At 38.2% G+C, this 16,454-nt stretch overlaps 1 protein-coding gene across 9 annotated transcripts in view; it reads right to left on the reverse strand.

Annotated features, from left to right (window-relative positions):
* Positions 1–16,454, reverse strand: part of FGD4 (FYVE, RhoGEF and PH domain containing 4) — a 244,327-nt gene that overhangs the window by 83,759 nt on the left and 144,114 nt on the right. For all 9 annotated transcript variants that reach the window (XM_061417423.1, XM_061417422.1, XM_061417427.1 and 6 more), the window contains 2 exons: positions 8,391–8,543; positions 327–507 (listed from right to left, as the gene is read on the reverse strand). In XM_061417423.1, the coding sequence (XP_061273407.1) occupies positions 327–507; positions 8,391–8,543 (334 nt within the window). The remainder of the gene's footprint in view (positions 1–326; positions 508–8,390; positions 8,544–16,454) is intronic.

Consider the following 16,454-nt stretch of genomic DNA (forward strand, 5'->3'; position numbering starts at 1 on the left):
TTGAAGGGGCTTGTGTAACTCAATGAAGCTATGAGCCATGCCATACAGGGCAACCCAAGACAGACAGGTCATAGGGAAGAATTCTGACCATTTACACTGGAGAAGGAAATGGCAACCCACTTCAGTATTCTTGTCTGGAGAACCCCATGGACAGTATGAAAAGACAAAATGGGCAATATTAGCATTTTAAAAATTCACTCTTTCTAAAGGCCTATCACACCTAATGGAATTAAAAACTATATTTTATTTTTAAATCTACATCTCTAGTTTTCAAAAATCAGCTTTAGTCTCCCCTCAGTCTTCTCCCATTGTAAGTTAGCTCTTACCTGCCTCCTTCAAAGCGACTGATGAGATCTGATATCTTACTGGGTTTTTCCTTTGAGACACAAGCAGAGGCAGGTTTAACTTCCTCCATCCTTGGTTTTGCACTAGATAAAGCTTTATGCCTAGGAGTTTGGTGTATACTGGTCGAAGGTAAATTCTGCAGGTGTAGTGGCTTTGGAGGCACTGTAGAAAAAGAATTCAAAGAATTCAGTATTTCACTGATATTTGTTCCTAAGCAAAAAATCCTAGTGTTCTTGGTGCAAAAATCTTTACCATTACCAAATTTTTGTTAAGAGATCTGTCAAATTTGAGCTGAACCTTAACCAAGAGACCTTTATCTATCCTGGACACTTGTTCTGTGTCCTGTAGAAGCCCGATATCCAAGATTCAAGAGGTTCTTTTAATTTTAAGTGATTTTAAAATATGGCTTTAGTAAACATCTATGGATCTACATATGACTAAGGCATTCCAAACTCTACTAGAGATGACATAGCATCATAGAGATGACATAGCAACATAGAGATGACTTTTTTATCTAAACAGAGAAAGTACTAAATTTGAAACGAATTCCAAAGATACAGTGCTTGCTATAAAAGAGATTTTGTAATAATTAGAGTGATAAAAGATATATTAAAATCCAGAGGTGTTAGGTTAGACATAAAGCCAACAAAAAAACCAACAAATGACATTAATATAATGTTGCATTACTTAGAGCATCTTCTCAGTTAACAAAAGCACTGTATCTCATTTGATCTTAGATGAATTTTTTTCTTTACAGACCTCTGAGATAGATCGTTATTTGCCTCCTATGTCTATGAAAGCTTAGAGAGCTTAAGTGATTATTGGCCTGGGGTAACAAGGCTGATCAGATTTTATAACTGGTACCTAGACTCTAGCTTCTTCCATTATTAGCACTGCTTCTCATCATAAATCTGTAAAAGGTGGTTACAGAACTTAGACTGCTACATTAATAGTTGCCTAGCATTAATACACCACATATAATGAGCTTACTAATAAGTCATCCACTCAATTAACAGAATATGAACAGATCATTTCCAAAATACTAAAAATCTACAGGTTTTCTCTAATAGATGAGAAATTCTGTATCTGAGAAAACATAATATGCCATAAATGCTTAATCAGTACAAGAATTACTTCAATTCTGAAAACCAGTACAGTATCATTTTTCTCTTCAATTAACATTTTGGGTAAAATAATATATAACTATACATGTTTCAATAAATCAAGCAGAATCATCTCCATTTTTTAAAAATCTTTTTCCTAACTTCCTGAAAACGAGTGGAGAATCATGTCTTCTTCTAACTACATGCCCCCTTTCCTGGAGCTGGTTACCCTGGTTTTCAGTAATCTCATCTCTTTTATAAACTCAGCAAGCTGACAGTTGTCTGATGCTTACTGGCCTAGATTTCATCATTTCTGTTTTAGTAATCAATTCTTACAGAGAGGAGGGAAAACATATATATAACACAATGTGCTATAGGTATAACAATCTACCTCTTTCTCTGTCGACACAAACAAGAAAAAAATTCCAATGAAAAAAATGACATTTTTTTTTTAATGAAAACGATACCATTTTCTAAGATATAATAATATTTGGGGGTAGAAAGAATAGTATAGTAACCACTGAGAAGGAAGGGGCTTAAACAAGTGTGATATTGGTTCATTTTAAGGAAATTTTTTCTGTGTAGAACAAATATATACCAAAATAGTAAACCAGGACAATATTCCACCTCCCCACCAAATAGTTTTAACATTAGTAATAATTTCAGTACTCCTAACTAGAATATGCAAAGGAGAAAGTGAATGTGTTCTTTATCATTCTGTGTCTAAAGAATTATAAAATAACTCTTTCATCTATGGTTTACTCAGTGAACATATCTTCTTTGATACTTGTTGTTCAGTTGCTAACTCGTGTCTAACTCTTTGTGATCCCATGAACGGCAGTATGCCAGGCTTCCCTGTCTTTCACTATCTTCCAGAGCAAGCTCAAATTCATGTCCATTGAGTCGGTGATGACATCCAATCATCTCAACCTCTGCTACCTACTTCTTCTCTTGCCCTCAATCTTTCCCAGCATCAGGGTGTCTTCCAATGAGTCAGCTCTTCACATCAGGTGACCAAAATATTAGAGCTTCAGCATCAGTCTTTTCAATGAATATTCAAGGTCGAATTACTTTAGGGTTGACTGGTTTGATCTCCTTTCTCTCCAAGGGACTTTAAGAGTCTTCTCCAGCACCACAATTCAAATGCATCAATTCTTCAGTGCTCAGCCTTCTTCATGGTCCAATTCTCATATCCATAGGTGACTACTGGAAAAACCATAGCTTTGACTATAGAGCAATGTCTCTGCTTTTCAACACACTGTCTATGTTTGTCATAGCTTTTCTTCCAAGGAGCAAGCATCTTTAATTTTGTGGCTGCAGTCACCATCTGCAGTGATTTTGGAGCCCAAGAAAAGAAAATCTGTCACTGTTTCCATTTTCCTCCCATCTATTTGCCATGAAGTGATGGAACCGGATGCAATGATCTTCGTTTTTTGAGTGTTTAGTTTTAAGCCAGCTTTTTCACTTTCCTCTTTCACCTTCATCAAGAGGCTGTTCAGTTCATCTTTGCTTTCTGCCATTAGAGTGGTATCATCTGCACATCTGAGGTCACTGATATTTCTCCGGGCAATCATGATCCCAGCTTGTGAGTCTTCCAGTCTGGCTTTTTGGGTGATGTACTCTGCATATAAGTTAAATAAGCAGGGTAACAATACATAGCCTTGTCCTACTGTATATTTCCCAATTTTGAACCAGTCCATTTTTCCATGTCTGGTTCTAACTATTCCTTCTTGTCCTGTATACAGGTTTCTCAGGAGACAGCTAAGGTAGTCCGGTATTCCTACCTCTTTAAGGATTTTCCACAGTTCACTGTGATCTACACAGTCAAAAGCTTTAAATAGTCAATAAAAGAGCAGTAGATGTTTTTCTGGAATTCCCTTGCTTTTTCTAGGATCCAAGGGACATTGGCAATTTGATCTCTGGTTCCTCTGCCTTTTCTACATCTAGTTTGTACATGTGGATGTTGTTGGTTCATGTACTATTAAAGCCTAGCTTGAAGGATTTTAAGCATTACTTTGCTAGCATGTGAAATGAGCTCAACCGTATGCAAGTTTTATATAACTAACAACTGACAGCATAGGTTAAGCAATGTTTGGCGAGATCAGTAGTCTAGTCAAGGACATGGCAATGACATGCTAACTTTGAGGTCTCTCATTGATGATAAGTAAAATGGGTTCCACTAGAGTTAACTGTACAGATACTAAATAGAACAAAAAAATTTTAATTATTAAAAATTTCCAAATATGCAAAATAATTAGAGAATGAAAAAGAAAGTATCTGCCACTCTCAACTGAAAGAAAAATATACAACAGAAAAGTTGTGAGTTAAGTTTTATTCAGGGACCTTACTGAGGACTACAGCAGGGAAACAGCCTCTCAGTTAGATCTGAAGAACTGCTCCAAAGAGTTAAGGAAGGGGCCAAGATAAATATAAGCTTTTTTTTGCTGGGAAAAACATGTAAGCAAGCACAAAAAGATTACTACTGATCGCAAAGAGTCAGACACAACTGAGCGACTGAACTGAACTGAATCACGAACAGAAAGATATCTTAAGGTAATGACTTTAATGCTTTTCTTTGTAGGGAAGATTCAATGATCTGGGGTCACTGAAATTTTTCCTTAGACAGGTATCTTACTACCTTGGGGATGGCATATCCAAAGCAAAGAATGCTCCCTGTTTTTCTCCATCACGAATTTTCCTCCGGGAACACATTTAGTGGGATATTAGCATGGATGGAGGAGCCTGGTGGGCTACAGTCCATGGGGTCGCTGAGAGTCGGACACAACTGAGTGACTTCACTTTCACTTTTCACTCTTATGCATTGGAGAAGGAAATGGCAACCCACTCCAGTGTTCTTGCCTTGAGAATCCCAGGGACAGGGAAGCCTGGTGGGCTGCCATCTATGGGGTCACATAGAGTTGGACATGACTGAAGCGACTTAGCAGCAGCAGCAGCAGCAGCTTGATCCCTGTAGAACTGGAATGGCAGGTGACATTTTTTTTTCCTTTAACACCGGTTTAAATTTGCAGATTACCAGTAGGTTTCTATTACTCTTATTTTACTTAATATGAAAAACAGCTGGCTATATGGCTGGATGGCATCACTGACTCGATGGACATGAGTCTCAGTGAACTCCGGGAGTTGGTGATGGACAGGGAGGCCTGGCGTGCTGCGATTCATGGGGTCGCAAAGAGTCGGACACGACTGAGCGACTGATCTGATCTGATCCGATCTATTAATGCATTACAAATTTATAACATACGTTAAGAATGAAGCATTATACATAGAATGCAGCATTATATACAGAATGCTTTACTTTAGAAGCAGATGAAATGAATTACTCAATTGAGTAAATCAAATTATTTACTTAAATTATTGAAACAATAATGTGACTTTCAAAGATGAAAAATTTTTAAACATTAAAGTTTAATGATTGAGAAGGGACAGTATGTGGGCTTTATCAAAATAATTAACTATGGAGAATGTTGTGGATCAAAGTTCCTAAGAGAAAAAGTATGACTATCTTTAACTGCTAAGGAAATTCTTTTGAGTTATGTCTAGCATGGCAGAAAATAGGCCAATATTAGAAGTGGTGAACAAGAAAGACTTAGTGATTGGGGTTGCTCAGTAATTTGATTTACTAGTAGGACTGGTATGAAGCGAATAAACCGTTGTTTCTCAAGGCCTTAGGGTATTTTCTGAGGCAAAACAACCTCTAACTATATTACTACATAATCACTACTAATAAAAGTTGTAAATATTCTCTCCTTTTAAAAATCACCGTAATAAATTGCAGCCATGATATTATTAGCACTTCACATGACAAACAAACAAATATGATTTAATTGGTGTATGTGTGCGCGCTCAGATGCGCCCAACTCATTGCTACCCTATAGACTGTAGCCTGCCAGGCTCCTCTGTCCATGGGATTTTTCAGGCAAGAATACTGGAGTGGGTTACCATTTCCTCCTCCAGGGGATCTTTCCAACCCAGGGATGGAACCTATATCTCCTGTATCTCCTGCATTGGCAGGCAGATTCTTTACCACTGAGCCACCTGGGAAGTCCAAGATTTAATTATGAGCTATTTTTAGGATCTAGATCAAGTTTCTCACACTAATGCTACTTCAGGTCAGATCATTCTTTGTTAGTAGGGGTGGAAAAGGCTGACCTGTGCATTGTAGAATGTTCAGCAGCAGCGCTATCCTCTGCCTACTAGATGCCAGTAGCAAATCCCAAGTGTGGCAAGACAAAAAATGTCTCCAGATAATACCAGTTAGCGCTGGGGTGGGTGCCACAGGCCTGCAAAATTATCTCCAGTTGAGAATTACTGATCTAGAATAAGAGTCTTCAACTGAAGTAAAATTACATAATGGCTCTTGAAGCCTTAGCAGCAGCATCATGCATAATTTATAAAGGATGTGCCAGGAGGTGGGCATAAAGGTGTCAGTGTGATAATCCCTCAGTCTGAGCAGGAAGTCCCCACTGGTATCACCTTCATTTCTCAACCAACCTCAGTCACCCAAATGTTCTTAAGGATTTGGAGAAATTAAAAGTGGCTTCTCTCTGCTAAAGGGTGGGAAAGACTATCAATCAGTCAAGTTAATAAGTAGTGATCTATATGGCAGCTGATCTGACAATATCAAGATATAGCCTCATTTCAGGACACTGGTCTCTATGTAGGGGCTTCCTAGGTGGCCCAGTGGTAAAAACTCTGCCACCAATGCAGGAGACTCGGGAGATGCTGGGTCAATCTCTGGGAAGGGAAGACCCCCTGAAGGAGGAAATGGTAACCCACTCCAGTATTCTTGCCTGGAAAATCCCATGGACAGAGAAGCCTGGTGGGTTGCAGTCCATCAAGTCGTGAAGAGTTGGTTCGGACATGACTGAGTGACATAGCACAACAGTGTCTACATGGCATACATGCTAAGTTTTAAACAAAGAACAGCAGAAACAAAGTAAAAGAAACATGTTGATGGAGCAAGATTCACTCAGTGAGTATTACTGAAGGCCTGGTACGCTGTGTGCGAGATACAGGGAATACAGTAGTGTAAAAAGCAGAAAAAAACCAACACGGACGAGTTAAATAGCAGACCAGTCTGCAATCAATGAGAAAAACCAAAGAAGAGATGATTAAATGTGAGATTTAAGGGGTGACAGTAGAGCTAAAAGTTTAGCCCGGGCAGGGAGGGGGTCAGGAAAGGGCCAAACAATGAGAATATTTTGGAAAAAAGTATACTCTATGTTGTTTATTTTATATCTGGAAATACTCTGTTGTTATGCAAAACATATATATATATATATATATCCATACTCAAGATAGAAAGTAATCACATATGTTTAACTAGCAATACACAGACTTCAACAGAACTACAAACAGCAAAGTTGGTGTTTTCTCCCTAAGGAGCAGGGTTATTTTCGCACACGGCAGCTCAGAAAAAACACAGCTATAATTTATCTCAATGAACTAAAAACAATGAAGTGATGCAATACATCTTTCCAAAACAGTCTTTATCAATAATTAAATTCTTGCTTTTTCTCTGGGGAATTACATAAAATTGAATTGCATTTATTTCTTATATTTTTTATTTGAGGTCAGCTTACAACTAATGAGCAAGGTGGAATTTTGTATTGCACAAATAAAATGGCTTTAATCATAATCAGAAAATTTTCTATTTTCATATTCACAATGTTATAAAGGAATATGGTCAAAGATTGAGGTTATAAACTCATCAATGAGTTACTCACTTGAATTTCCAATTATCTGACCTTGTTTGATAGCCCATATTTCATACCATCACCAATATAACTAGTAGTAAGAACAATAAGAAAAATAGCCTGTGATTGGGAAGATTCCATTCTAACCTCCCTTTAAAGGTCTCTTTCAGAAAAATTTAAAACATAAGAACAAGAAAAGAGACCAAAGAAAATACAAATAATCCAAACAGAAATTGATTTTTTCAAAATATAGTGATCTGAAAACGCCTAGTGTTGTTTCCTGATTTAATGTTCAGCATTTGATATAAATGAAAATACATTTAAACAAACTACACGTTAAGCCAGTGTAGCATAGTTTTGTGTTATACTTCAAAAGACCTTGTTCTCAATCACCAAATCAAAATTATTATTTTGTGCTTCTTAAAGTTAATTACCACTTACTAGAAATTTACTTGTAAAATGAAATGGTTACTGAGCAAAGCATTTAGAGATTTTCATCACTAAAAATTTTCCCCTTGTTGGATGCTCAATTTCTGGATGAAGGGACTCAGTTTTTGTGGATGACTTTACCAAGAAGCTTGAAAAGCCCCACTTCCTTAATATTTTAAAATCACATTCTGTTGCTGCTGCTGCTGCTTCAGTCGTGTCCAACTCTTTGCGACCCCATAGACAGCAGCCCACCAGGCTCCGCCGTCCCTGGGATTCTCCAGGCAAGAAGACTGAAGTGGGTTGCCATTTACTTCTCCAATGCATGAAAGTGAAAAGTGAAAGTGAAGTCGCTCAGTCGTGTCTGACTCAGCGACCCCATGGACAGCAGCCTACGCTAAGTATATTAAAGCACTGTTTTAGAATGATGTTTCACAGACCCTCTCACATTTATAAAGTCATGACAACTTTGACAGTACTTCTAAGTACATATTAATTTATTACATATTTATTATGCAAATGGTAAGTTAGGCTCTGTAGTATGTCAAGCATAGTGCATGAAGAGATCACATTTCCATTAAGGGGACATATAAACAATTTATGAAAAGAGCTATAATAGGGAAATATAGAAAGTATTTTCAGAGTAGAAACCCTGCCTGACTTTTCTCCTGAAAAAACAGATGCACCCAATTCCTCAATTTATAGCTTAAAACTCTTTCTGAGTGATCATCATTCCTTTGTGTCACTTTCTTCAATAAACAAAGCACCCAACTTGATCAAAACAACCCCAACAGCATACCTTGTGGCTTTGGACTTGCAGCTAAGTGTTTTGCTGGCGTCTTCCCATTTATTCCCTGAGCCTCTTCATCAGATGCATTCTGATCAATCAGTGCGGTTGTGCTGCTTTTCAAGCAAGGTGGAACTATAGTGATCTTTGGACAGATACTGCTGCCTGGGAGAGTTCAAAAAGAAAAGACAGGTAAATAATGATGTGGAGCATAACCATGTCTTGTGATTTAATTTCTTCTGGCCCCATAAAACAAACACAGTCACAGTTACAAGACTAAGCACCGAAATACTTTTCCCATGTGTGCAGGCCTTGACAAGAGTTTTCCTAAGAAAAATCTCTTTCCGTGTGCTTGAGAAACCTTATAATATATGCTGACAAGAGATTGCTGACTTCTACTACAACACACACACACACACACACACACTCTCACATTCACTCTTTCTCTCTCCCATCCCTTTCCTTGCAGGGACACAGACAGGACAATATGTAGCTGCTATGATGCAGGCGAAGGACAGGATCAAAGGGCCCAGCACGAATCTGCTAAAAGAGTTCCTTTTCAAGGTCCATTCAGTTGCCAGTCATCAAGTGGCTCAAAAGAACAAAGGAGGAAAGCACGAACATGACAGTTGACTTGAAGACTCTAGAAGAATGGCTTGATTACAAATGAAGAAATACATACACACACACCATGTCCCTCTTTTTACTAACTTACTCAGACTCCAAATCAATGTTATCAATGCTCATGTTTTCAAAAAAGATGAGATTATGTAGGTAATACTCATATTTAGTTACAACTCAAAATCTTTAAAACACTGCAATGCTTTAAAATACTGAAATATATCATGAGACACAGAGAACAGATCAATTCTCAGTTCAATTTCTGATAAATACTGAATTTCAGAGACTTTTAAAGAAATCATATGCCAGTGTTTTTATACAGATATTAAGTTTTCCCTCCTTCCAGCTGCACAGTGGTATTAACAACAGACTGAACCTGTTTAGGAGAAAATAAAAGTATGTATGCCATTTAAGAAACTATAATGTAAGAAAGTTTATTTTCATACAATCCAAATATCTAAAATGAGATCTATTAAAGATAAAAGGCCTTAATTATTACTCAAAACAAGAAAAACTAATAAAACCCAACAACTTTCTACTGAGTAAAAAAATTCCCTTTTCCTTCAACTGATTATTGGGTAATACTGACTAAAAACTATAATACTGCTTTATTTTCTGGGTACACCTTAAAATGTATCTAGGTAAAACAAGTTTTAGAAGGTTTAATAGTTTACAAGTATTGTCTGATAAGTTATTAGAGACCAAATGGTAAAACACATTAAATGAGTTTCATCAGGCACCCTTCTGCTAAAATGGACTGCCAACTAAAAGCATTGTTTAGCCAAACATAACAAAGGCCATGAATGCAAGGTTTAAGGAACATTATGTGACAGCATATTGGTAAAATTATAAAGAAAGAAATAAAAGCTAAGTTTTCAAATGTATGACCTTATCTACCTTCTTAGAAAAATCAGTTTAGTAGTCAAAGTATATCTGGTAAAACCCACAGTGTACCATCTAGCCACTTAGTCTTTTAGGGGCATTAGAATTTTTGTTTCACAAATATCCCAAGAATGGTTTAGCATCTGAAAGACTACCTGCTGGGGTCTAGTGAAGGATGGCCTAGAGGCAGAAACAGTGAAAATCTGCAACCCAACTACAAATCAGAGGCAGAAACTGTAACCTAACAGTAAAATGAGACACTGTGAAATCAAGAATACAGCTTTAGAGATGATTTATGGCAACAAAACAATAAAAGGGGGCCAGCTGGAGGGGGTAAATGAGAAAACAAATTAAACTGAATTTTGAAAAAATAGACACCACTGCTACATATTAAAAGATGAAGCTACTTTAATAACTAACCTATTTAGAAAAACAAAACATGTCTTGAATAAATAATTTTTAACTGAAAACTAGGCACTTAATTTCTGAATAGCAAACTTATATGATCTGATGGGTTTACATTTATTCATCTCAGATGAATATGATGAAATGCCTGCCGTAAGAGGTCAACTACACATCTATTTTCTTTTAAATCCATTCAAGTCATGATTACAAATCTTTTGCCAGTGATAGTAAATCCATAGCCAGAAACTTCATTATAGATCATTATTTAAAGCCCATCTTTCAACCATTATCACAAGGTATGAAAATAGAGTGAAAGATGCAGAAAACACATACTTAAAAGGTGTGTGTGTGTGTGTGTGTGTGTGTGTGTGTGTGCGTTTAAAGCAAAGACAAATATGCAGCAGAGACCATGCAAAGTTCAAAATCTTTACTATATTTATTATCTGGTCCTTTACAGGAAAAGTTTGTTGACCATGGTCTAGGTCAAACACATCATGGTAAAGGAAGTTTGACTAAAATTAAGCAGCACCATTTCATTAAACACTTCATCTTCTAACATCTTGGATATTAGCAACACAGAGGAATATTTCTTTTTGCTTGTTTATGACTGACTCAGCCTACTTACATTTGGAGACACTCCTTATTTGGGTACCAGTTGCATAACAAGGACTTGAAACCAAAATTGTAACCAGATGGTCTACCCATCCAAGAATTTTTATTATTAACAATAGAGGCTTTCAGATTCCAATTAACCAAGAACCAGGAGGGGTGATTAAACAGGTATCTTGGGCACAGATACAACATTATGTTAGCATGGGGAGTGGGGTCCTAACCATTTTGCATTCCTCTGTCTCATGCTTGCTGGGTCATATTTCCTGTAAGAAATGTCTAGACATGTAACTGCAAGGTATCATCAGATATCCTCAGTTAATCCAGCCTCATCTGTGACTGCATAAACCTCCCTGTTCTAACTGGAAAGGTTCCCACTGTGGCTTAATTTTCATTTATTGTCTTCTGCATGATACTTGTGAGTGGCAGATAATCTCTCTGACTGGTTAGGGTGACTTTGTCTCCTATTTGCAAAACTTTGTGCTGGGTTGTTATATTTTGCCAACTTACTGTTGAATGGATCTTCCACAAATTAAGGCTGGATTTACTTCAAAGCAAAGTCCACTCATTTCCTGATTCTTCAGGCCTAATCTCTTGTCATTGGATCCATGACCTCAGATCACTCTTTATGGCCTTACTATAGCCTTGTCTATACTGCCTCACACAACCAAAACATCTCTTCAACTGTGGCAATTCTCTAGCCTAGAAGATCTTCATGGGCTGACCACCTCTCAGGACAAGAGGATCTCTTAACTTACAAGCACAGAGTAATTTTCTAAGGAAGACAATCTTCCTAGGATTATATTGCCCAGAAGGAAAGAGATAGTTAAAAAAGACAAGACAAGGAAAAAAAAAAAAAAACAGAAAAAAAACCCCCTTTATTTTGAAATAACCTTAGATTTACAGAAGAGTTGCACTCAGGTTCTTAGGTTAGCATCTTATATAACTATGGTATGTTAAAAAATTAAGAATTTAATATTGGTACAATATTAAACCACAGATTTCATTCAGATTTCACCATTTTACCACTAACAGTCTTTTTCTGTCACAGCATCCAAACCAAGATACCATGTTGCATTTATTTCTCCAATCTGGGCGAGTTACTCAGTCTTTGCTTGTCTTTCATTTCCTTGGCACTTTTGAAGAGTGCTGGTAGGTATTTTGTAGAGTGGCCCTCAAATTCTTTTCTCATGATTGGACTGGGTTTACATGTTTGGGGAAAGAACATTCTAGAGGTGCTTTACCCATCTCACTACATTACATCACTGCATGATATTAACATGATTAGTACATGTGGTGCTAAATTTGGTCACTGAGTAAGGTAGTCCAAGGTAGGAGATAGATGGGTTCCAGGTTGGACATTTACAATCAGTCAGCCTCCTCTTTGCCTTTCCTGAGATAAGAGATAGGTGGGCTGCAGTTGAGGAATTTACAACCAGCTCCCCATTTGCTCTTGGAAATGGAAGTAACAACAGACACTGGGTAAATAGCTAGTCTTGTCTCTTGTTAACACATGATTATTGTTAAGGCAATAATCATGGCAAGGACAAAGAGAGGCAAAGATCCTTCTGAGTAAAAGATAAGAGAGACACTATACATGTTCAGAAAGGCTCCTTAAAGTCAAAAGTCAAAGGATGATTCGAGGCCATAATGAGTCTTTTCTCCCAGAGGCCTTCACTTCAAGATCCATCTTGACTGCGTGCACACCCCAAGGCAGGGTCCCAAGTAGGTCAGGTGTGGAAAACGAAATCAGAAGGTCTTCCTTGGTCTGAAGGAAGACTAAGGTCAGTTAGTCTTAAGACTGACCGGAAGAACTGCCTTTATATAAATGATTTAACACCACTCTTTATAGTGTTCCTCCTCACTAGGGGGGATGCCCACACCCTTTTGCTTCAGTAGGGAACCTCTGCCTTGCTTCTATCTCAACTAAACAAACTGTTTCTCTATGTGCTCTCCCACTTATTCTGCTATGTCTTTAATAATAAACTTTGTATCTGGTATTTATAGTTTCTGCCTCTGTGATAAACACATTTTTCACTGGGGACAAAGATCCAGGGAAAATTAGCTTCCAGCCCTTGCTGCCTTGGTGGCTAGGATTCCAAGTTTTCATCCAGGGTACCCAGGATCAATTCCTGGGCAGGAAATTAAGATTTGACTTCATGCCACCTAACGCTGCTGCCTTGCTGAGATTAGTATCTGCCAAGTTTATCCACAGGAAAATGTTCTATCTGTTATAAGACATTTTTCAACAGTCTTCTCCTATCATCCCTTCAGGACTCTCCATTTGTCTCACAGATTCTGGATATGGGTCATATCTCCCATGTGCTGTTTAAAATGCCTAGACTAAGACATCAATTGCACTTAAAAAAAAAAAAGTCATTAAAGTTATAAAACTCATGGCTTACAACTCATTTGCCAAGGGTAACACATCTATAGCAAGTACATTTATTTCAGAAAACTACTTTAGTTTTCCAAACTTGAAGAACTCAATAACAAAATCCATACCCACGCCCACCCTACCTTGCCAAATAATTAGTAAATCACAAAAGAGAAGAATTTTCTTCTTGGAGGAGAAAATATATGCACAATTTTAAGAAATTTCCTTGGATCTAGAAAATCGAAACCTAGGAATCCAATCTACAGAAAAAATCTTGTGTGTGTAAACTCATATGTACATGGATATGCAACATACACAGTTATGAAAAACAAAAATAAGACTGGGAAAATCTTCAAGGTATTATTAAATAAAGGACCAAAAAAACTAGAAAAGTATGTATAATATAATCCAATTAAAAAAATAAGATATATACAAACATGTATAAATGTACTGAAAGGAATGGAAGGTAACATGACAAAGGGACAAGGGTAGGGTGAGAGAACAAATGAGAACTTCTGTGTTTTGCTGTCCATAGAGCAATATCATTAAAATCACTTATAACAAAAATATACTTCTATAAAAAAGAAAATCTATGAAAGTAGCCAAGTAAATGTACTACAAATTATTTTTAAAAGAATATCCTTTATATGTCATAGCTCAGTTGGAAAAGAATCCTCCTGCAATGCAGGAGACGCCAGTTCGATTCCTGGTTCGGGAAGATCCACTGGAGAAGGGATAGGCTACCCGCTCCAGTATTCTTGGGCTTTCCTTGTGGCTCAGCTGGTAAAGAATCCACCTGCAATGTGGGAGACCTGGGTTCAATCCCTGGGTTGGGAAGATCCCCTGGAGAAGGGAAAGGCTACCCACTCTAGTATTCTGGCCTGGAGAATTCCATGGACTGTATAGTCCATGGGATCACAAAGAGTCAGACACGAATGAGCAATTTTCACTTCACTTCACTCATAAGTGCACACCTATGTTCATAGCAGCATTATTCATAATAGCTAAGCTGTGGAGGCAAACCAAGTATCTGTTGACAGATGAATGGATAAATAAAATGTGGAATATATATATAATTGAATATTATTCAGCATGAAAATGAAGGAAATTCTGATACATGCTACAGAATGGGTGTCCTTGAAGCCATTATGCTAAGTGAAATATGTCAGCTAAAAAACACAAATACCTTATGATTCCATTTATATGAGTTACATAGAGTAGTCAAAACTGGGGACAGAAATTAGAGTAGTGGTGTCAGGGACTAGAGGGATGGAAGAACGAAGTTACTATTTCACAAAAGTTAAGTTTTATAAAATCAAAGAGTTATATGGAAGGATGGTTGTCATAGCACTACAACAATCAGATCAGATCAGATCAGTCGCTCAGTCGTGTCCGACTCTTTGCGACCCCATGAATTGCAGCACGCCAGGCCTCCCTGTCCATCACCAACTCCCGGAGTTCACTCAAACTCACGTCCATCGAGTCAGTGATGACATCCAGCCATCTCATCCTCTGTCGTCCCCTTCTCCTCTTGCTCCCAATCCCTCCCAGCATCAGAGTCTTTTCCAATGAGTCAACTCTTCGCATGAGGTGGCCAAAGTACTGGAGTTTCAGCTTTAGCATCATTCCTTCCAAAGAAATCCCAGGGCTGATCTCCTTCAGAATGGACTGGTTGGATCTCCTTGCAGTCCAAGGGACTCTCAAGAGTCTTCTCCAACACCACAGTTCCAAAGCATCAATTCTTCAGCGCTCAGCCTTCTTCACAGTCCAACTCTCACATCCATACATGACCACAGGAAAAACCATAGCCTTGACTAGACGAACCTTTGTTGGCAAGTAATGTCTCTGCTTTTGAATATGCTATCTAGGTTGGTCATAACTTTCCTTCCAAGGAGTAAGCGTCTTTTAATTTCATGGCTGCAGTCACCATCTGCAGTGATTTTGGAGCCCAGAAAAATAAAGTGTGACACTGTTTCCACAGTTTCCCCATCTATTTCCCATGGAGTGATGGGACTGGATGCCATGATCATCGTTTTCTGAATGTTGAGCTTTAAAGCCAACTTTTTCACTCTCCACTTTCACTTTCATCAAGAGGCTTTTTAGTTCCTCTTCACTTTCTGCCATAAGGGTGGTGTGATCTGCATATCTGAGGTTATTGATATTTCTCCCAGCAATCTTGATTCCAGCTTGTGTTTCTTCCAGTCCAGCGTTTCTCATGATGTACTCTGCATAGAAGTTAAATAAGCAGGGTGACAATATACAGCCTTGACATACTCCTTTTCCTATTTGGAACCAGTCTGTTGTTCCATGTCCGGTTCTAACTGTTGCTTCCTGACCTGCATACAAATTTCTCAAGAGGCAGATCAGGTGGTCTGGTATTCCCATCTCTTTCAGAATTTTCCACAGTTTATTGTGATGCACACAGTCAAAGGCTTTGGCACAGTCAATAAAGCAGAAATAGATGCTTTTCTGGAACTCTCTTGCTTTTTCCATGATCCAGCGGATGTTGGCCATTTGATCTCTGGTTCCTCTGCCCTTTCTAAAACCAGCTTGAACATCTGGAAGTTCACGGTTCACATATTGCTGAAGCCTGGCTTGGAGAATTTTGAGCATTACTTTACTAGTGTGTGAGATAAGTGCAATTGTGCGGTAGTTTGAGCATTCTTTGGCATTGCCTTTCTTTGGGATTGGAATGAAAACTGACCTTTTCCAGTCCTGTGGCCACTGCTGAGTTTTCCAAATTTGCTGCCATATTGAGTGCAGCACTTTCACAGCATCATCTTTCAGGATTTGGAATAGCTCAACTGGAATTCCATCACCTCCACTAGCTTTGTTCATAGTGATGTTTTCTAAGGCCCACTTGACTTCACATTCCAGGATGTCTGGCTCTAGGTCAGTGATCAAACCATCGTGATTATCTGGGTCGTGAAGATCTTTTTTTGTACATTTCTTCTGTGTATGGAATATACTTAATGCTAGTGAGGGCTTCCCTGGGGACTCTGTGGTAAAGAATCCACCTGCCAGTGCAGGAGCCTGGGGTTCAATCCCTGGGTGGGGAAGATCTCCTGGAGAAGGAATGGCAACCCACTTCAGTATTCTTGCCTGGGAAATCCCATGGACAGAGGATCCTGGCAGGCTACAGTCCCAGGGGTCACAAAAGAGTGGACATGACTTAGAAAATT

This window comes from Bos javanicus, chromosome 5 (assembly GCF_032452875.1).
Source record: "Bos javanicus breed banteng chromosome 5, ARS-OSU_banteng_1.0, whole genome shotgun sequence".
Lineage (NCBI taxonomy): Eukaryota > Metazoa > Chordata > Mammalia > Artiodactyla > Bovidae > Bos > Bos javanicus.